We start from the raw sequence: 22841 nt of genomic DNA on the forward strand, positions 1-22841 counted from the left end.
TATGCAGTGATACGATACCTCTTTAGACAACTTCCAGCGAATTCCTTTATTGAAACTTCAGTTTATCATGAAATTTTATATACATGGTGGGAAAATGGGAGACATATCAATTACATATCAGGAAAAAATATTTTAATAGTGTTGTTATATAGTGTATTGGCTAGTTCCAATGGATCTTCATCTCTTACTGCTGACATTATCTCCAGTATTTGACTAAAACAAAACAAAAACAGATAGTTAAACTTCTAAGTACATATTCTGTTTTAAAGATATTTATCTTTTTCCACATAAATGAAAAGATACTGTTTTAGCATCTTTAGCATAAAAAGCCTAACAGTATGTATTAAACTTTTCAGCAGTGTTAACAGAAAAGTTTAACTGCTAGGATATTTAAAACAAAGCAATTACAGATAGATTTCTGGGACAATCTTGCATGTCACTAGAGCCAGGAACCAGGTTCAAGTAAATTATAAAACCAGCCCACATGTGTCCCACAATTGCGGAACTAACCAGTGGAAATGAAGAGTCCTTTTAAACTGGGGGGTCATTACACATTAGTGGGTCATAAGGAACTTTTAAAAAATTAAAAGTACATTTGCATTAGTAAGAGAAATAGTGTTCCATTTTTGTTCAGGTTATATTTATATATGCAAATATGTACCAAGTCACACTGTGGTATTGTGGGGATAGCAGTCAGTTTGAAAGCCATTGCTTAGAGAACTAGTTGTAAAGGGCAGCAAGAAACTGCCGCATCATCACCAGCACAGTGACAGCAGAGGAAGTTAAGAACACGTTACTTGGAAGTGTACGGTTATTGGGGGGAAGGGGGGAGGGCGGGGAGAGAAGTGCTTTCTCTTCCTGTAGGTTTTGCCCTGCAACAGAAAGGTGCCAATCTTTCACTTTCTTTGCCTAGAACGATGGTAATTATCAGTAGTATTTTCTAGCAGTATTGCAATGTAGACAGAATATTTCTTATGCATGAATCAGAAAATTCAGTCGAATTAAACATTAAATATTCTTTGTCTTAAGCTTTTTGTTTCCCTTTATGGGTTTTTAAAATATGAACACCTAGAGGAATCAGAGACAGAGATTAGAGATTAACTGGAACTTTTAAGTTCTATAATAGGGACAAATGCTTTGTTTAACATACACGAAATGAAGTGACTGAAACTTTTATCTGACAAAGTATGCTAAAAGCAAATCTATTAACATTTAAAGTGACACTAAAGACCCAGTTTTCTTAGCAAATTACAGAGTTTTCTTCTATTAACTACTTGGAATTGGAAATTGACACATAATACTGAGAAATCAGTATGATTCCTGCCACCAGTCTCCCTTCCAGTCTTTTCTCCATACGGATTGATTGATACCAGTTCAGTAACTTTCCTGCTTAAAATCCTTTGGGTCCTGGTAAAATCTAAACCACAGATGGTGGCACACGAGACACACTCTCTGGCCTATCCTCCCTATCACTTACTGAGCATCCTACTTTCTGCCACACTGCGGTCACTGTTCCCAGCTCTTCCCCAGCCTGCCTTCACTCAAGGTGTGTGTGTATCTCGGTCTGGCCTAACTCCCAGTCCAGCTTAGAAAACAGTTGAAATGTCACTTGACTTAAGCGCTCTTATTTCCCCTCAGGGCAGGCAGCTGCTCTGTCCTGTGTATGTTCCTACCCCTATAACAGCACTACTGTCTTGGGTTATACTTACTGACTGCTTATTTGCTCCAGGAGGATCTTTGTCAGACTTGTTTAATGCCTTACCCAAAGTGCCTGGCACAGTGTACCTACTTATCTGGTGGGGTAAGGGTGGGAATGGTCTTCATTCTTTCGTGTGGCCTCAGTAACCTGTATCTCCCCTCTGATACTTGACAAGAGCTCCAGAATGTATTTCATGGAATTTACAATCTAAAGTGTGTGTGTATGTGTGTGTGGGGGGGAAATCTCTATTCAAATAATTAAAACAAAACTGTTAATAGATGCTAATTAGTATTTAGCATTAGACCAGAGGCATGTTTATTTCTGAAATGTAGTCTAAAATTTTTCAGTTTGCAAATGTTGATTTTCCCAAGGAAATAAAATTCTATAAAGTTCTGCACTTTTTTTCAGTTGGAAAAAGGAAATCCTTTCTATGATTTGTCCTTTTGTTCAGAGTCTTAAAGAACAGTGTTATTTCTTAGGTTTATTCAAGCTGTGAAATCATTTGGGTCTCCTGCTAAGATTGTGCTTTTATAACCATCAGCAGGAAACCTGCAAGATAACAGAACTTAAGCCAGGTACGGTAATTCTATCTATGGATAGCTTTAAGAGCTTTCCCCCTCCCTACAAAATGACAAATGACCAGAATTACTTAAAAAGTTCTTACTGCTATAATAAAACCACTTTGGGTTGAGAGGGTATGAAAAAAAAAAAAAACGAGCTGATACAAATTCCTCCAAATCACTGCATTACAATGGTCTTTGATAACTTCATTTGGATTTCACCTTTAATTCTGTCCCTTGAATTCATTTTGTACACAGTATTGGTGATTGACTTTAATATTCTGAAGGCCATGAAAACAAGACACTTACATTATGTGGCAGGGTTCATTTCTGTCTTTCAAACAGTGCCCGTTTTCCCACTTCTTTTTGGTAGGAAATGAAGTTTTTATATATTTTGATCCAGCATGTGTATTTTTGACTCCACACCAAGGTGCATCTAAAGGTAAGCAAAGATTCTCAAAGATATTTACCTTTTTAAATTATTTTTTTAGTGAATATTATCAAACTATTATATAACCTCTAAAAAAGATAAGCCATGATTCAGCTTAAATGGTAAAAGGCAAGAGAAAACAGCTTTAAGAAAAGTACAAGAAGTATATATAATATCATATATGAAATGAGTCACCAGTCCAGGTTCGAGGCATGATACTGGATGCTTGGGGCTTGGTGCACTGGGACGACCCAGAGGGATGGTATGGGGAGGGAGGAGGGTTCAGGATGGGGAACACATGTATACCTGTGGCAGATTCATTTTGATATTTGGCAAAACCAATACAATATTGTAAAGTTAAATAAAATAAAATGTTTAAAGTACAAGATAAAATCTTGAACTGTACAAATTCTTTTAAAACTTTTATTCCTCTTCCCCCACTAACAATATGCTTTTAAAAAAATGATCTAAAGCTAACTAAAACAAAATACAGTAGTAACATGAAAACATTTAAAACTTTTTTTGCCTCCACTGAATGTAAAACAGTGGCTTTTTTTTTTTTGGCTGCACAGTGTGGCATGCAGGATCTTAGTTCCCTGACCAGGGATCAAACCCACGCCCCCTGCATTGGAAGCATGGAGTCTTAACCACTGGACTGCCAGGGAAGTCCCCAACTGTGCTTTGAATACTGGGATTATTTACTTACCTAACTCTCTAATAAAGGATTAAAATAGTTTACATATTTTACAACCATTAATAATTTTCATAACTTCCCTAAGGAAATATACCTGATTTCTTCAGAATGCCTCAGTCTTGACTTATTTAAAAACTCCATGTGTATAAGAAGAGCCTCGAGTTAAGGCTATAGACAGAATTTTTAGCTCTGAACTTTGTATTCCGAGGCAACAAATTTCTAAAATTCTTAAACCCAATTTGATTTAAATGTTTGCATTACTTTAAAAGTATTGTACAATTAAGCCATTGTATAAAAAAATTCTGAATAGTTTTTGAACCCATTCTTATTTAATAAAATACCTCCTTAGTTACCACATAATCTCACATTTTTAAATGCTTAGGCTTAGTCAAGCTTCTAAATTGGAAAAATTGCTTGCATGAATATTTTTCCATTACAACTCCCCAAAGACTTTCTGACAGTTGTTGAGGTTTGAGCATGCTTTTCAAAATAAAATATTTGTTATTACTTTTCTCTAAGTCTTGGGGGTATGGTTTAATATGAAAATTAAGTTCTAAAAGCAAACTTACCAGTCTCAATCATTAATTTTTCACTAGGTATTGACTTTAGAACTTCCAAATTAGCCTCAGTTTTCAGTGAGCTTTAAAAAGAAAAGTTACTCATATATAAAAGTGTATTTAATGAATAACAACTTTTTCATACTATAAACTTGTCTAAAACGGATTACAAAACTAACCCAAAATCCTGAAGGACTTTGGTTGGCTACAGTGGAAGTGTACTTTAGAAAAGTGTGTGCACATCCTGGCCTTATAGAATCTAGATTAAGATCTGTTCCAAGCAGATCTGACTTCAGGGGATGAAATTGTGTGTGTGTGTGGGGGGGGGGGGATGAAATTTTTTATGTTTATCAGTTGGTCATACAGTAACTTTCTGTAACAGTCTGTTCATCTTTTAAAGATTTTGAGCTGCACCCCTCACTCCTCACCCTCCCAAATCTGGAAACTTGTACGATCTTCCATTGCTCTAGACATTCTGAAACTTGATAATGTGTTTGGGCATGAAACTGTTTCATCCTTTTAGGCAGTTGGAACCTTCTGATTGAGATTTCCCCCATGCCTAACTCAGGGAAAACATTATGGAAAAACAGGATGTTTCCTCTTTCATTTTCTCTCTTCCCTCTAGGACTTCTATTAGTCAAGTTTAGGACTCCTGAATTGGTCTCCTAGGCCCTGCTTCTTTCATACCTCTTTTTCTGGGGGATTAATTTTCATTTTCTGACTCTGAGACAGACTGGATTATTGGTCCCAGTTCTCTCTCCTTTGACAGAATTATATATCTGCACCTTTGCCATGATTTCTTAGTAGGAAGAAGGAACCTGAATCTGGCCATGGCCTCAAGACTTGCTTTGACTAACGGGATGATACGGCCAGAGGCTTGGAATGCACTTTTGTGATTTACAGTGGCACTCAGGATCTTCTGAGATAAGCAAGCACTAAGTAGCTGTTACCCGGGTGCCTAGGTGTCCGGAATGAAAACACAGGGTGAAGATCTGAACCCAACATGTATCCTGTGGCAGAGAGCTCACATTACCAATTAAACCCCACCTGACTCAGACCCATGTGTTAAAGTTTAATGTAATATGCCAATGAGTTTTGGGATGGTTTGCTATATAATGTGATGATGACTAATACTTTATGTTGCACTTTGTATTTCAAGACCTGTTATAACTATTTATGGAGTTTCAAATAGATACATAACTAGAATATATAGAACTCTCTGCCTGTATTTATTATCTAGCCCCATCAATTATCAACTCCTGATTAATCTTGTGCATCCACTTATCCCTACTGTCTCCCAATAAGTAAAGTCCAAATGTAGTATAGATTCAACATTTTAACACATCTCTAAGCATAAGGACTTTTTAAAAAACAATACTATTATGTTAAGAAAAATCCAACTCTCTATCATATCATATCTAGTATTCAAATTGTCATACCTACTCCTTTTGTTTGACCTAGGGTTCACATGAGGGACAAATATTACAGTTGGTCATCAGTGTTCTAAATTTCTTAACCTATTAAGTTCTGCATCTTTTTTCCCCCCGTAAAATATGTTGAAAAAATCCAGTTGTTTGCCCTGATAATCTCCCCGTCTTGATTTCATCTGTGCATTGTCTTTTAACAGGGTCCTGTGTCCTCTGCATTTCTTCAAGGAGCTCTAAAGTGCAATCCAGAATCTTGATCGGATTCAAGTTGAATTTTATTTTTTGGCAAGATTTTCATATGTATGATCTTCTCTCCAGAAGCACATAATATCTAGTTGTCCTTTAAGTCAGATGTGGATGCCCACTGCCTAGACTGACTAGTTCATAAGGAGTTGGCAAAATGATGATACGATAATTCCATCAGCCTGTCATTAATTAGCTAGAATACCTGTATAAAGCGAAAGTTCCTGACTACTAGGTACTCAGTGGTAGAGGTAAATAAAAAAGTCTTTTAAGTGTGTTGATTCCCTAGCTTCCTCCAGTGGTGCTATTATTTTTAACACATTAATTTTTAATCTTTTTTAAAAATTAAAAATGTTTTAAAGTTTTTCTTAATCTTTAAGAAGATCTTCTGTATTTTTCCTGTAGCATTCTGTTCATATTTTATGGATGCAACATCTCAAATCTTTATAGGATCTCTTAAAGTGCTTTTCCCTAGTTTCCTCTAATGTTCATTTTTCTGTTTATCTAGGTCTCTTTCTTTCTGCTGGTTCACCTCATTTATCTGATGGTTCCCTGGTTATGTTTAAGGAAGCCTGGGTTGCCCATGTTGGGTTTCCTCTGCTCTTGTGTAAATAGGACTATTTTACTGCCAGCTCTCTGAATGGAGATTCTTCCTGGAAGCTCCTTGTGGGACAGGCCAGAAGTGGGTATGTTGACCCACAATTTCATTTAAGGGTGCTGCTGCTGCTGCTGTGTCTGACTCTTTGCAACACGATGGACTATAGCCTGCCAGGCTCTTCTGTCCATGGGATTTTTCTGGCAAGAATACTAGAGTGGGTTGCCACTCCCTTCTCAAGGGCATCTTCCTGACCCAGGGATCAAACCCTTGTCTTCTGCTTAGCAGCAGGATTCTTTACTACTGAGCCACCTGTAATGTACTATAAAATTAATTAAATCACTGGTTAAAATATGAAAGAAGCATCTAGGACATTTACTTAGGTCTTAATTCTAGAGCAAATAATTTCATGTTTCTATTCTCAAAAATGGAATTTAGTAAAATAAAAATAATGAACTAAAACACTGAAGAGGGGAAGGAAGTCTTACTATTTTGCAATTTATTTACTGAGCTACACTGATATCCTGAGAAAAGACACTGGTAAAAACTCGCCAAATTAAAAAACTCATTTGGAAGAAATTGAGCCCAGGGACCCAGCATGCTAGTGGACTGCATTGGGTGCCTGAAGTTTAAGTGTGTATAAAAGCAGGAAGGTCACCAAGTGAGGAAGAGCATAAAGTTCTCACACTGAGTGACTTTACACCTGTATCCTAACTTCTCTGTGCCTCTGTTTCTTGGCCTACAGAGACGGAAGACGACTGTCATAGCGTGACCTTTCCCTCACAGATGGATATCACTCATGTATATGCAATGCTGGGAACACATACATGTTTTAAAGGGATAAAATGATCTGAAAATAAACTGCATTGCTAGAGAAAGCTAGCTGCTGACCTCAGCAGAAAATTGTTTTCCATCACTGGAACACAGGATGGCAGTTTATAATTTTCGAGCTTTAATTTGGAATAGTAACATACTATTTAATTTCTTACATTTATTACTAAAATGCACAGACCAAGATCAATGCAACACAAATCTTAATAAAACAAATTTAAATCTTTATCAGCATTTCACTATAACACAATTTAAGGAATCTGTTTAATATAAAAGTTAAAAAAAAAGCACTTAAGGACCTACCAACCATTGAACCCTATATAGAGACCCAAGTCCATCAAAGCAGCTGCTGCTTCCTTGGTACCATCAAATGAATGCACCTAAGGACATGAAGGCACAATTTTATTATAACACTTTTTCTTTAAAATTCTTAATAACCTTAATAAGCCTTTCTAAAAAAAAATATAAATGCAATACGGATATTTGGAACATGGGATTTCAAAGGTGGCCACTACAGTTTTTATTTTCAAATCAAATTGCACAATTATAACCTGTTGTCTCCAATGTGATGAGGAAAGGAGGAGATGGTTGCCTAGAATTTCTGTCTGTGGCTGTGCTGAGGTCTCTGTACCTCTAGGAAGGGGACTGGAGGAGGGAGCCACATTCTAGGCAAGGCATAAGTTAAAGCGACATGTACACAACTATTTAAAATTTTAGATGTTCATTTTTCTGTTAGAGGATACTTTTCTCCCTAAGAGAGAATTAAGAGACAAACTTTAAGATCTATAGAGATTGTAAGAACATCATTAAATTGTAAATTGTTACATAGTCTATATCAGCTCAAGCAAAATGGATTAAGATGGTCTTTTTCTCCTTCAAAGATAAAGGTTAAAGCAAAAATTTTCACACTTTTTGATATATTTGTTATTTATGTAATCAAAACAATACGTGAAATGACTTCTTTAAACACTAAACAAGTGATGTCATGTTAATACAGAATCTAGAGTCTGAACACACTTGTGGATAATGTGTTTCTCAAAAATAAAGAAAACTTAACACAGCTGTTCAAAAGGGTTGGTTCTACCTCTCAGCATTTTCAGCTGAATAGAAAGAAACAGAGCCTCTGATAGCACCAGATAATTTGAAATACAACCCTCATAAACCACTGTAGATTAGTTCTTTATTTGGCAATTTTTAAAATAAATGTCAAACAGGTTGGATTTGTTGTTGCTGTTAATTTTTTTAAACTACATCTGACCCTTTAACAACACAGGCCTGAACTGAGAAGGTCCAATTACATCTGGTTTTTTTCAGCAGTAAATTCTACAGTACTACATGATCCTTTGTTGGTTTAATCTGCAGAGGCAGAACCATAAGGGCCATGCGCATACACAGGGCTGACTAAGTTATACACGGATATCCGATGCACCAGGGTCAGTGCCCCTAACCACCACCACCACACTGTTCAAAGGTCAACTGTATTATTGTTGCTGTTTAGTCACTAAATTGTGTCTCACTCTTTTATGACCCCACGGACTGCAGTCCACCAGGTTCCTCTGTCCATGGGATTTCCCAGGAAAGAATACCAGAGTGGTTTGCCATTTCCTTCTCCAGGGGATCTTCCTGACCCAGGATCAAACCCTTGTCTCCTTCATTGCAGGCAGATTCTTTACCACTGTGCCACCCGAGTATCCAACTATATTATAAAATCATCCAAATAAATTCTATTTACAAATAAAGAAAATGGTCTGAGAGGTAGAGCCTGAAGGTTCTAAGTGCCATTAATAATCTTAAGGGCATTAATGAAAGCCTCCCTCAATTCCCAAGGACAGCTTCTAAAGGACAAATTATAGCATCAGTAAAGTACAGATGATGATGGCATCTGTATAAAGTACAGGAGATGGCAAGAGTGAACATTGACATTTTAGCAATCAGTGAACTAATGACCCATTATATCTTCTACTGTGGGCAAGAATCCCTTAGAGGAAATGGAGTAGCCCTCAGAGTTAACAGAAGAGTCCGAAATGCTGCACTTGGGTGTGTTCTCAAAAATGAAAGAATGATCTCTGTTCGTTTCCAAGGCAAACCATTCAATACCACAGTAATCCAAGTCTATGCCCCAACCACTAATGCTGAAGAAGCTGAAGTTGAATGGTTCCATGAAGACCTACAAGACCTTTTAGAACTAACACCAAAAAAAGATGTCCTTTTCATTATAGGGGACTGGAATGCAAAAGTAGGAACTGAAGAGATACCTGGAGTAACAGCTTAAGTTTGGCCTTGGAGTACAGAATGAAGCAGGGCAAAGGCTAATAGAGTTTTGCCAAGAGAACACACTGGTCATAGCAAACACCCTTTTCCAACAACACAAGAGAAAACTCTACACATGGACATCACCAGATGGTCAATACTGAAATCAGACTGATTGTGTTCTTTGCAGCCAAAGATGGAGAAAGCTCTATACGGTCAGCAAAAACAAGACCGGGAGCTAACTGTGGCTCAGATTATGAACTCCTTATGAAAAATTCAGACTGAAATTGAAGAAAGTAGGGAAGACCACTAGACCATTCAGGTATGACCTAAATCAAATCCTTTACACTTATACAGTGGAAGTCAAATAGATTCAAGGGATTCAATCTGATAAGAGTGCCTGAAGAACTATGGACGGAGGTTTGTGCCACTACAGGAGACACTGATCAAGACCATCCCCAAGAAAAAGAAATGCAAAAAGGCAAAATGGAAGTCTTACAAATAGCTGAGGAGGCCTTACAAATAGCTAAGAAGAGAAGGCAAAAGGCAAGAAAAGGAAAGATATACCCATCTGAATGCAGAGTTCCAAGTAATAGGAAGGAGAGACCATAAAGCCTTCCTACATGATCAGTGCAAAGAAATAGAGGAAAACAATAGAATGGCAAAGACTAGAGATCTCTTCAAGAAAATCAGAGACACCAAGGAAACATTTTATGCAAAAATGGGCACAATAAAGGACAAAAAACAGTATGGACCTAACAGAAGCAGAAGATATTAAGAAGAGGTGGCAAGAATACACAGAAGAACTATATAGAAAAGATCTTAATGACCCAGATAACCACAATGGTGTGATCACTCACCTAGAGCCAGACATCCTGGAGTCCAAAGTCAAGTGGGCCTTAGGAAGCATCACTATGAACAGAGCTAGTGGAGGTGACGGAATTGCAGCTGAGGTATTTCAAATCCTAAAATAATGATGCTGTGAAAGTGCTGCACTCAATACGCCAGCAAATTTGGAAAAAGCAGTGGCCACAGGACTGGAAATGGTCAGTTTTCATTCCAATCCTGAAGAAAGGCAATGCCAAAGAATGTTCAAACTACCTCATGATTGCATTCATCTCACATACTAGCAAAGTAATGCTCAAAATTCTCCAAGCTGGGCTTCAGCAGGACATGAACCAAGAATTTCCAGGTGTTCAAGCTGGATTGAGAAAAGGCAAGGGAAGCAGAGATCAAATTGCCAATATCTGCTGAATCACAGAAAAAGCAAGAGTTCCAGAAAACATCTGCTTTATCCACTACGCCAAAGCCTTTGACTTTGTAGATCACGACAGACTGTGGAAAATTCTTAAAGACATGGGAATACCAGACCACCTTACCTGCCTCCTGAGAAATCTGTATGCAGGTCAAGAAGCAACAGTTAAAACTGTACACAGAACAACAGACTGTTCCAAATTGGGAAAGGAGTACATCAAGGCTGTATATTGTCATCCTGCTTATTTAACATATATGCAGAGTACATCATACAAAATGCCAGGCTGGATGTAGCACAACTGGAATCAAGATTGCCGGGAGAAATATCAATAATCTCAGACATGCAGATGACACCACCCTTATGGCAGAAAGTGAAGAACTAAAGAGACTCTTGGTGAAAGTGAAAGCAGAGAGTGAAAAAGCTGGTTTAAAACTCAACATTCAAAAAACTAAGATGACAGCATCCAGTCCCATCACTTCATGGCAAATAGATGGGGAAACAATGGAAAAAATGACAGACTTTATTTTCTGAGGCTCCAAAATCACTGCAGATGGTGACTGCAGCCATGAAATTAAAAGATGCTTGCTCCTTGGAAGAAAAGCTATGAGAAACCTAGAGAGCATATTCAAAAACAGAGACATCGTTGACAAAGGTCCACCTAGTCAAAGCTATCGTTTTTTCAATAGTCATGTATGGATGTGAAAGTTGGATCATAAAGAAAACTGAGCACTGAACTGTGGTGTTGGAGAAGACTCTTGAGAGTCCCTTGGACTGCAAGGAGATCAAACCAGTCAATTTTAAAGGAAATCAGTCCTGAATATCCATTGGGAGGACTGATGTTGAAACTGAAACTCCAATACTTTGGCCACCTGATGCAAAGAACTGATTCACTGGAAAAGACCCTGATGCTGGGAAAGATTGAAGGCAGGAGAAGGGGACAACAGAGGATGAGATGGCTGGATGGCATCACCAACTCAATGGACATGAATCTGAGCAAGCCCTGGGAGTTGGTGATGGACAAGGAAGCCTGGCGTGCTGCAGTCCATGGGGTCACAAAGAGGTGGACACGACTGAGCGACTGAACTGACTGAAAGGACAGATCAAAGTGTGCAGGATGGAAACAGCAGAGCAGTGCAGGAAACGTGCATATCACTAGTAGTATGAATGAGGAAGCAGAGGCTAAAACCTTGAGAAAATATACACAAAACTATCAAAGCAATGCAGTGTGGGCATACAGTATGCGCTCCTTGCCAGCTCCACCTCCTTTTCTGGCACAGTATAACTATGGGATTTCATACACCTGGGCAACAGCTTTGCTAGAGATCAGTGAGTCTCCCCTAAAATTACATGTGAAAATTGTAGACATGAGCATTTTTCTGAGGCAATTTTCAAAGGAGTCTATGATTCAAAAAAAAAAAAAAAAATGCTATGGATATCTGAGCTAAGTGTTAGATAATATTATGGAACTGAATGACCACAGCTCACAGAAGTGAACTACATAAATGAGAATATGTCTCTAATCAGAGTGACAACAAATACAGTTACAAGAAATTAATGCAAAGCTGAAAACAGTGCTGAAATATTTTAAAATATTAAATTTATATTTTTGCTCAAAATTTAAATGGAAAAACACTGAGGAATGGCTGAGGGAAGAAGCAGAGAAAAAGATCATGCAGACAATTACAAAGTGTAGAACTAAATTCATGGGATTTTCTTGTGAACAGAATTCTGTACTCATTCTTGTACTCTGAACAAAGTAAATGCAACTAAAAAACTGTGGTTTATATTTATACCTTATCTGGTCCATAGATTCAACAGTAAATTTATATGCCCTCAATTTAAGAGAGAGCAGAATCTTAGTAACTTTATTGCTGACATTTAAATTACTTTGTAGTGGCCAACCTTAATAACCAAGGTGCTTTTGTGCATCATTAAAAGTAATTTCTATACTTACCACTCCACCTACACACCGATCTCTATTTCTTCTCATTATGTCTGTGAATTTAAAACAGAAATACCTTTTAGCAAATAGTTTGATTTCTGCAAATTCTTATATGATATTAGCTTTAGCTCACCCAAAAATTCAGCATGTGAGTTCCGACAATGAAGAAACATGGGTAATTTCGTTTGTTCTGACAGTTCAAACTGTTTTTCAAAATACCTGCATGATGCAAAAAAAAATTTTTTTTCCTCATTAAGAATTTTATTTTAGCATGAGAAAGATAATTGCCAAATGATTTTTAAGTTAAAGGACTTTTATTCTCTAGAAATTATAGAACAGAAATAGTGAATTCAGGCATTTAAAATACATCAGACCTAGCCAAAGGCTTTTATAAAGACTCCCTAAAGCGATACTTGATTTTCTGGGATTACAAAATTATTTTCAGAAATGTCTGTTAGTTTTTCCATTATAACTGCCAGGTAATTAGGTAGTTCTTTACCATCTCATTGCTGGAAGTAAAGAGCTATATAAGGTTTAAGTTTACAGTGATGGGGACTGTTTTCCCCCAAATAATTACTTTTAACTAGCTTTCTGACTAAATCCCAACAAATGAGGTGGACACCCCCCTAATACCCATGGATCCCTTCCCCCAAAGCAGGTGCTGGTGGCAGAAGAGACACGGCCAGCTCCTTGTCCCCAAAGCTGGCTGGCCACCTCCAGTGGGAATCAACTCATCCCAGGGAGCAGCCAGGTGTTACACTCAGTGGTTTTCACGTGCTGTTATACAAGAAGTTACTGCCACTGAGCAAAAAGGAGGAGTCCCTGAAAAACAACGCAGAGGATTTATTAAACGAATGAGCACAAAAACTGCAATACTCTTTCAGAAAAATGAAAACTACATGATAAAGTGGCAGTCCTGAACATTTTAGAGGACTTTAGAAAAAGGTTTTTCAAGCGCCTCATACCATTATCTCGTCTAATCCTCAAAGTAACCCTAGAATAGGAAAGAGCTGATGTCAGAGCGGGTATATGACCTTGTCTAAGATCACAACACAGAAGAGGCTTTCATATAATGACAATATCACAGGACATGACAGGGTGGAAGTTCATGTCTCCTTTCATTTCAGTGGTGGTCCCTCTCGATTTCATTAATGGTCATGCAATTTAAGCTCAACCAGGAGTTGCAGACAAGGGTTTAGCTTTTATTAAGGTGTTTGGAAGAACAACTTTTCTATTTAACTTAAATCTCCTTTGCTGTGTTTTCCTATATCCCATCTCCTAGAAATGCCAGACAACTATTTTACTAGAGCACCTCCTTTGTAAAACTCTTGACAGTCTTCAATTTTAAAATCAGAAATAGAAATGTGCTTCTCAAAGAAACAGTCATCCTGAAGTTGGTGGTCTATGTATTATCCATCATTTTTTTGTTTTTTGTTTCAGATTCTGCTGGACTAGAATAAGTAAAAATACTTTCAGTTAATTATCATGGTGCTGAAACTTCACAGTGTAGGAAATATAAACAAACACTTGGTAATTACTAGTCATTACTTCCATAACCTCTAAAGTAATTCAAATGTCAGCAGTGAAGTGTTCTCTAGTCATTATGTAAACTTCACTCTGTATCTGGCTTCTGGCTACACACAGCCACACAACCAAGGCACAGATTTACAGAATCTAATGATCAGCTTGGAAATAAGCCTTCCTATCACAGAGGAGGCAAAAGCACAATTTATGAAAATAACAGATGCCCAATATGCTTACAGGGATTTTATATACTTTGAGGAAAGAAAGGTTGATGTGCTCAAGCTAATAACTAGGTATTATATAAGAAAACTAAGAGGTAAAACAAAATTCCTAATAATACAAATTGAGGATAATTGGTACTTAACATCCTATGACTACTGGCTTTAAAGGAAAAACAACCCACAGTGGTAATGGAATAACAGAAGCTAAAGGGCAGGAAGTGGCACCTATTAAGAGACTTCTCAGCTTCTTTTATTTAGGGTTTTTAAAAATTCAGAAATGGGAATTAATCTTTACTTCAGTTAGATTTGCTCTTTTTAGCAAAGTTTTAATTTGCTTCTGGTTGTAGTACTGCTTCTTTGATTTCAGGGTCAACAAAAGCTAAGGACAAGAGCTTGAAAAGTTCAACTTCAGAGTACCAGTAATTATTACAGACATATCTTGTTTTATTGAGCTTCTCAGATACTGTTTTTTTGGTTTTGTTTTTTTTTTACAAATTGAAGGTTTGTGGCAACTCCACATGAAACAGGTCTATTGGTGCCATTTTTCCAATAGCATTTGCTCACTTTGTGTCTCTGTGTCACATTTTGATAATTCCTGTAATATTTCAAGCTTTTTCATGATCATATTTGTACTGTATTGTATTACCGTATTTTCATGATTGGATCTGTGACCAGTGATCTTTGATCTCACTATAATTGTAGTTTTGGGGTGCCACAAACCTTGCCCATACCAGACAGCAAAACTGATCAACAGTGTGTGTGTCCCCTCAGCTCTCTTCCTCTCCTTGAGCCTCTCTATTCCCTGAGACACAACAACATTGAAATTAGGCCAACTAATAATCCTACAACAAATGGCCTCTGAGTGTTCAAATAAAAGGAAGCATTTCGGGTCTCACACTTTAAATCAAAAGCTAGAAATATTTAAGATTAGCAAGGGAGGCACTTTTAAAGCCAAGACAGACCAAAAGCTAGGCCTCTTGAGTCAGTTAGCCAAGTGGTAAACGCCAAGTTAAAGTTCCTAAAGGAAACAAAATGCTATTCCCCTGAATACATAAATGATAAGAAAGCAACACAGCCTTACTGCTGACATGGAGAAAGTTTTAGTGGTCTAGATATTAGATCAAACCAGCCATAACATTCCCTTAAGCTAAACGCCTGATCCAGAGCAAGATCCTAATTAACTTCAGTTCTATGCAGGCTGAGAGAGGTGAGGAAGCTGCAGTAGGAAAGTCTGAGGCCAGCAGAGGGTGCTTTGTGAGGTTTAAGAAAACCTCTGTGTTATCTCTATAACATAAAAGTACAAGATGAAGTTTGGGGTGGCTGCAGCAATTCTTAACCACGAAGTCTGGTTTAAAGGTGGTTTAAGAGGGAGGGGACATATGTATATCTATGGCTGATTCATGTTGATGCATGGCAGAAACCATCACAATATTGTGAAGGAATTATCCTCCAATTAAAAATAAATTTTTTTTTTAAAAAGTGCAAGGTGAAATATCAAGTGCTCATGTAGAAGCTGCAGCAAGGTATCCAGAGATCTTGTGAAGATAATTAATGAAGGTCACTATACTCAACAACAGATTTTCAATGCAGATGAAACAGCTTTATGTTGAAAAAAGATACCATCAAGGACTTTCATAGCTAGAGAGGAGAAGTCAATGCCTGGCTTCAAAGGATACACTCACACTCTTGTCAGAGGCTAATGCAACTAGTGACTTTTAAGTTGAAGCCAATATTCATTTACCAACGTGAAAATCCTAGGACCCTTAAGAATTATGCTAGGACTTCCCTGGTGGTCCAGTGGTTAAGACTCTCTGATTCCACTGCAGGGTGCATGGGTTTGATCTCTGGTCAGGGTAGTTCCTCATGCCACGTGATGTCACCAAAACAGTGCGGGGGTGAGGGGTGGGAAGGGAAAGGAGGAAAAAAGAACTATGCTAAAAATCTACTCTGCCTATTCTCTACAAAGGGAATAACAAAAGCCTGCTGCTGCTACTGCTACTGCTAAGTCGCTTCAGTCGTGTCCGACTCTGCGACCCCATAGATGGCAGCCCAGCAGGCTCCTCTGTCCCTGGGATTCTCCAGGCAAGAATACTGGAGTGGCTTGCCATTTCCTTCTCCAATGCATGAAAGTGAAAAGTGAAAGTGAAGTCACTCAGTCCTGCCCGACTCTTTGCGACCCCATGGACTGCAGCCTACCAGGCTCCTCCGCCCATGGGATTTTCCAGGCAAGAACACTGGAGTGGGGTGCCATTGCCTTCTCCGAACAAAAGCCTAGATGAGAGCATGTGTTTACAACATGGTTTACTGAATATTTTAAGTGCACTGCTGAAGACAATGCTCAGAAAAAGAGATCCCTTTCAAAATGCTACAGTTCACTGACAATGCACCCGCTCACCCCAGAGCACTGATGGGGATATACAATGAGATTCATGTTGTTTTCATGCCTGCTAACACAATATCCATTCTGCAGCCCATGGATCAAGGAGTAATTTTTACTTTCTAGTCTTATTATTTAAGAAAAACATTTTGTAAAGTTATAGCTGCCATAGATAATAATTCCTCTGATGGATCTGGCCAAAATAAACTGAAAACCTAGAAAGGATTCACCATTCTAGATGCCATTAAGAACACTCATGATTTGTGGGAAAAGGTCAAAATCTCAACATTAACAGGAGTTTGGAAAAAGTTGATTTCAACCCTCATAGATGACCCTGAGGGGTTTAAAACTTGAGTGGAGGAAGTAATTACAGATGTGATGAAAATAGCAAGAGAACCAGAATTAGAAGCAGGGCCTAAAGATATGACTGAACTGCATCATCTTATGATAAAACTTTAATGGATGAGAAGTTGCTTTGTATGGATGAGCAAAGAAAGTTGTTTCTTGAGATGAAATCTATTCCCGGTGAAGATGCCGTGAAGACTGCTGAAATGACATGACATAAACTGAGTTTGATTAAGTGGTGGCAGGGTTTCAGAGGCCTGACTCCTATTTTGAAAGAGGTTCTACTGTGGGTAAAATGCTCCCACACAACACTGCATGCTACAGAGAAACAGTTCGTGACAGAAGAGTCAATCAACGCAGCAAACGTCATCGTTGTCTTATTTTAAGAAATTGCTGCAGCCACCACCCTGGTCAGTCAACAACCATCTACGCTGAGGCAAGACCTCTATCAGCAAAAAGACTGGCTGAAGTCTCAGATGATGGTTAGCAGTGAAATGCTTAGCTTCATTTTTCAGCAATGAAGCATTTTTAAAGTCTGTATATTGTTTTTTAAGACATAATCCTATCACGTACTTGACAGACTACAACACAGTGTAAACCTAACTTTTATATGCACTGGGAAACTAAAACATGCCCGTGACTTGCTCTGTTGTGATGGTCTGGAACTGAACCCCTGATATTTCCGAGGAATGCCTGTAATTTGGCTTGATGTAAATCCAAAACCTAAGCATTCCAGCAGGACACCTTAATCCAGTGTTAATCCTGCCTCAGCCAAATGGGAGAGTAAGACACTCCATGCCATCAGCCCTTGTGTTCCTTAATGCCCCAAATGATTATTTTGAAATTCTGTCTGATGTCTGATTAAATATGACTGCACAGTATCAACATTCTAAAATCCCAAGAAAAATGCCCAAAGCAAATTCCTCCCACTCAAATGAACGTAACTCTTAACCTGCAACAAAAAAGGAGTGCAGCACCAGGCAAAGCAACCGAAAATGCAGGGTATGCTTAAAGGCTAATCTTTCCATATCTAAGTCAGGCCTTTTCCTATCTACTTGCTTTTCAAAAGCCCCAAACAAAAACTATAGCCAGTGTCTTCTTTTAGCATGGCAGTATTTCTAACACTTATTCAGTACTGACTCTCTGTCGGGCACAGCACAAGGGACTTTACACACCCAGTGTTAAGAAAGGTAGGCACAGTATCCCCTTTTTGAAGACGAGGATATTGAAATCTACGAAGGAAAACACCAAAAGGCAGGTATGATTCAAACATAAAGATCTGCTGACTCAAAAGGTCTTATTTTTAATACGACGTTATCTATTGCCTTTTTTTGTTTGTTTTTTCAGGTATTTTGTCTAGCATAGTAGCAGGTTTGTTTTTTTTTTTTTTTGATCTTGCCTCCTCCTTAATCCATTATACTAATTTATTTTCTATTTGTCTCTTCTCATACATCATTTTCTTGACTATACATTTTTACTTTAAACAGCAAAACAATGACAAATTGCACTCTAGTAATTGTGTCAGGTGGACAACTGGAGTATGTAAGCACAGACCAAAGTCTAAATTCTTCCAACAGACTCAACAGTAAAAGCTGAATTATAAACTTTTTATCCATGATGCTCTATAGGCATCAGAAAGATGCCTCCCTGATTAATAAAAATTCTGTGCCCATTTACATCATGCTCAGAGTACTGTGCTAGGTGGCATAGGAACTAGAACATGAGGAAGACTTGGTCTGTGCCTTTGAAGAACTCAGACGCTAATGCGTTGTGGGAGTGGAAGGGGTTAACACAAACCCACTTATTACAGTGTGAGAAATGCTGAAACAAGGACAGAGTGCTATGTGGCAGAGAATAGGGGTGATGCCGTCGGTACACCTTATGGGAAAGGAGGAAGCAAAGGTAGATAACATAGCTATCTGTTTCTATGACGACAATCCAAATACAATCACTACTGGTGAGTTTTTTTTTTTAACTGTCATTTGATGTTTTATAAGAAAATGAAATCTCAAACTGAACTGCCCATCTATTTAAAATTTCTACGGTACTTTAGTTTGTCCTTAGCTTCACCTGCTCTGGAAGAGGCCTCGGTCACATCCTGTCACCTCAGCAAAGCCATCTGACTGCCCCAGAAAGTGAGTCCTTCCCTCTGCTGTTCACATACTTTCTGATAGCTTTTCCAACCAATTTAATTATGTATGTCCTCTATTGTCTGTAGAGGCATAAGAACCAACTCTTTTTTAAAAATTTTATTTATTTTAATTGGAGGATAATTTACAATATTGTGATGGCTTTTGCCATATTTATTCTTCTTTGTATCAGACCGAGGAGACACTTGATAATCATTTACTTAACCAACGGAATTTAACTCTCTCTTACAGGACAGCACCTGGACAATTGGCATGTGTGCTGAAGCATAAACTATACGTTGTTGTTTAGTTGCTAAGTCCTGTCTGACTCTTTCTGACCCCATGGACTGTAGCCTGTCAGGCTCCTCTGTCCGTGGGATTTCCCAGACAAGAATACTGGAGAGGGTTGCCATTTCCTTCTGCAGGGGATCTTCCCAACACAGGGCAGCTCTCGAACCTGAGTCTCCTGCACTGGCGGGCGGGTTCTTTACCACTGACCCACCACAGGCGCCCATGAACTATGCACTGCTATACATATACTGTTTTTAAGTTCCAATCTCAAGATGATGGTGAAGTATCCACAGAGCTGATACTATCAGTGTTTTCATGTAACACATGCAAAAATCAGGTTTAAAGCATTTCGACTGCATATCAGAATCAGTTTATGTCATCTGGATAAAGTCAAGGGCAAGAAATCTTGGGGGACTCTGCCACTGCCCTTGATGATCACACCACATGATCTGTTCACTTCCTGAGGCTCATCTCGACCAAAAACAGCCATGAAAGTGGAGGTATTATGACCTGCAGGCTTAACCTAAGAAACTATTACAGACAACTGCTCCTCTGTTTAAGTGTGAATGTGTGAACTTCTAAGGTTAAGTGAACTGACCTACATGGTATTCAGGAGAGGTACAGAGATTTAGTAATCCTACCAGTAATCAGTCAGTGTCCCTGAAAAAACACAGCAAATAACAAGCTACCAACTAAACAGCTCTGAAAGGCTCTATTACCATGGAGCCTGAAAGGAAAGGTCCATAGAACATCACCCCATCGTGTCACGTGGCTATGGTCCTTCAGGAATTCTGGACCCTGGAGTCCAGGGTACGACAGACTCGCTGTCAGTCTGCTCCTCACTGCAGGCACTTCACGTGGGCCAGACACACTGGGGCTGTCGTGTGCAGGCAGGGGAGCGCAAGAGGAAGCACACTTCTGGCAGGCATAATTTACAAAGCCCCTTCAGGCCACCAAGCACTGGCTTAATCCAAGATCATATGACAAAAATGGCTATTAAATATTATGAGCAAGCTAGACAGTATCTGAAGAGAGAATCTGATCCAGACTCCTCTGTCTTGTTTGAGAACCTAAGCAGGATGAAGGGCTGTTTATTCTTAAATGCTTGAGGAGCAGATATTACACCTTATTTATAGTTCTGTATGCTATGAGTTCCCAGCAGGTTCTGGCACATACCACTCCATAAATATTCACTGAATAGATGAATACCTAAATTAGCCTCCTCCAGAAGCTCATTCTGTTTTACCATCTGATAAAACACTGTACCTGAAACTCAACAAAATGCTTAGGTCCTAAATTAAGCCCATGACACAATTTTTCTTTTCAGCCTTCAACACAACCCAACAGTCTGGCGACAGGAACTCCAACTAACAGCTATAGGCAATGGTATTATAGGAGGTCTCTGAAGCTTGTGAGCTTGGCGTTTTCTCACAAGACACCACTCTCAACATGGCTCCTACAAAAGGATTCGCAACTTCCAATCACAATATCCAAAGCCCAACAAGAGTGAAATATGCTTTTGTAGCTTTGGTAATTGACCCTATACTCTTTTTTAAAAATATCTTTTAAGTCATATGCCCACAACTGAATTTATTTCACCGGAATTGTTCATGTATGAATGCTCTTATTATCAAACAAACAAAAATCAAAAGTCTAGCATGTAAAAATCATCCCTGTTTCTAATAAATTAGATGGTTAAACCAATAGGGAACCGCATTCTTCCACCCCTCACAAATTCCATACAAGCGTGCATGGAATCTGTTTCGCTTAACTTCTTATATACAAAAGGGGGAAAAAAAAACTCTGAAGCTTAACCTAACTACATTCTGAACTGATAAAAACTGTTTAAAAACCACCCTTAAGATTTTACAAAAATTTCTAAAGACAATAAATTTCCTTACTTGAGCTGAGTATCTTTGGAACAAAACTGTAGTCGGTCAAAATCTTTAAAAGATAAAAAAGAATCAAGAATTACTCATGACTTGTAAAGAACAAATCAGCTATTTTCCTAAACTGAGTCACGCGAACGGGATGAGTTGACACTGACCAAGTCCACATTCCCCTATGGCTACAACTTTCCCCTTGTTGCTTTCAGCAAGATTCAGCAACTCCATCAGGTAATGATCAGGGTCATTCTTTTCGAATTCATCACATCTTGTAGGATGACACCCAACGGTGCTGAAAAACATATCTAGCACAAAATAATGCTTAGGATTATTTTCAAAGTATTTTTTCCGTATTTATATTTAATATGAAAAAAGAATATCACATAATTTCAACTGGTCCATTTTTAACAATACCCATAAACTAGTCAAACTATCAGAAATGCACTAGATTAATCATAAGAATTTTTGGAATACTAATGCCAATTTTGGACATGAATATGAAAACTGCTTTAACATGCAGAGGAGTGGAAGAACCGAGAACTTTTAAAAGCCTATCTGTTTGGGGATAACAAGGAAGGAAGGTACTATGGAAGTAATATTATGTATGGAAGGTAATATTCTTATACACATCAAAAGCCTCTGGGAAGATGTTTTTAGGACTTTAATCACTAAAGTGTCAGTGAATCCTAAAGTATGCATTTTCAAAAGATTTTAATAAATAACAGCTTTTAATGAATAAATCAGTATTTTGAAAAATAACATGGAATGCCTAATTCTTTAGTGTCAAGCACATGAAGTATGCTCCTGGCCCCTCCCCAGCAAAAACAAACAACAAAAAGGTTAAGTAAATAAACACCAGATAAAGGAGGGTGTTTTATATAACTAGGGTTCTTGTAGGAATCAACTCCAAAACTTTATGTTCATATGCCTGTATTTATTTAGCCTATAAAGTGAGCATATGAAGGGTTATATACTAAATTATTACTTGCATTCCTGGGGTCTTACACGGTGTCTCTGATCTGAATGATAAATATTTTAATAAATGATCTTTTGTAGCTTAAGTTAAAGAGCAAATAAAAAGCAACTCATATCTTAAACATATTACAGTATACACACAAAAATTCTGTATCGGGAATATCTGAGGTTAAATTCTATGCCTAGTGAACTTAATTCTCATTAACTGAAATCTTAAAATAATCCTTATTAAATACAAGAGGGCTCATCTGATATGACAATGGGCACTTTGAATCTTTTCATCTTAATCAGTCTATCTTCCTGCTGTGTCTACAGTCATGATCTGCTGTATCTGTACCTGAGGCAGTTCTCAGAAAGACTTCTTCAAAATAACTTAATTCACATTGTGGGAGGTAAAAGTAATATGAGGATACCATTTGTTTGTGCCAAATGCAGTGCATCTTTACTGTCTTGTAGATTTCCACCTGTAATCATAAACTGAAACAGAAAGGAATAAAATAAGTCCACTTTAACAGAGTGTCAACAAGTTTCCCAAACATGCTTTCCTGCTTTTTTTCCCAAAATGCTTCTCTCTCTTCGACTGTCACACACCAACCTGCAGAACTCAACT

At 38.1% G+C, this 22841-nt stretch overlaps 1 protein-coding gene and 1 pseudogene across 27 annotated transcripts in view; both read right to left on the reverse strand.

The window, feature by feature from the left end:
- Positions 1-21: 21 nt before the first annotated feature.
- The window catches only part of LOC147359596 (mitochondrial import inner membrane translocase subunit Tim8 A pseudogene), a 31425-nt pseudogene continuing 8605 nt past the window's right edge, over positions 22-22841 (reverse strand). For 2 of the 7 annotated variants that reach the window (XR_015140955.1, XR_015140954.1), the window contains 9 exons: positions 22645-22708; positions 21418-21561; positions 21272-21314; positions 12617-12702; positions 12496-12536; positions 7340-7416; positions 3953-4023; positions 2569-2695; positions 22-213 (listed from right to left, as the gene is read on the reverse strand). The product of XR_015140955.1 is annotated as a mitochondrial import inner membrane translocase subunit Tim8 A pseudogene, transcript variant X6 (transcript). Of the gene's footprint in view, positions 214-2568; positions 2696-3952; positions 4024-7339; positions 7417-12495; positions 12537-12616; positions 13306-21271; positions 21315-21417; positions 21562-22644; positions 22709-22841 lie in introns of those variants that run through there. The other 5 variants (XR_015140950.1, XR_015140951.1, XR_015140952.1 and 2 more) reach the window with 5 other exon arrangements.
- The window catches only part of TATDN1 (TatD DNase domain containing 1), a 31425-nt gene continuing 8605 nt past the window's right edge, over positions 22-22841 (reverse strand). For 5 of the 20 annotated variants that reach the window (XM_086337162.1, XM_086337160.1, XM_086337172.1 and 2 more), the window contains 9 exons: positions 22645-22708; positions 21418-21561; positions 21272-21314; positions 12617-12702; positions 12496-12536; positions 7340-7416; positions 3953-4023; positions 2569-2695; positions 22-213 (listed from right to left, as the gene is read on the reverse strand). In XM_086337162.1, coding sequence (XP_086193288.1) covers positions 111-213; positions 2569-2695; positions 3953-4023; positions 7340-7416; positions 12496-12536; positions 12617-12702; positions 21272-21314; positions 21418-21561; positions 22645-22708 — 756 coding nt within the window. In that variant the 3' untranslated portion in view covers positions 22-110. Of the gene's footprint in view, positions 214-2568; positions 2696-3952; positions 4024-7339; positions 7417-12495; positions 12537-12616; positions 13306-21271; positions 21315-21417; positions 21562-22568; positions 22709-22841 lie in introns of all 20 variants that reach the window. The other 15 variants (XM_086337169.1, XM_086337164.1, XM_086337167.1 and 12 more) reach the window with 6 other exon arrangements.

Source organism: Bos grunniens, chromosome 14 (assembly GCF_055505025.1).
Source record: "Bos grunniens cultivar Pamir isolate PY7600 chromosome 14, Bosgru_T2T1.0, whole genome shotgun sequence".
NCBI classification, from domain to species: Eukaryota; Metazoa; Chordata; class Mammalia; order Artiodactyla; family Bovidae; genus Bos; species Bos grunniens.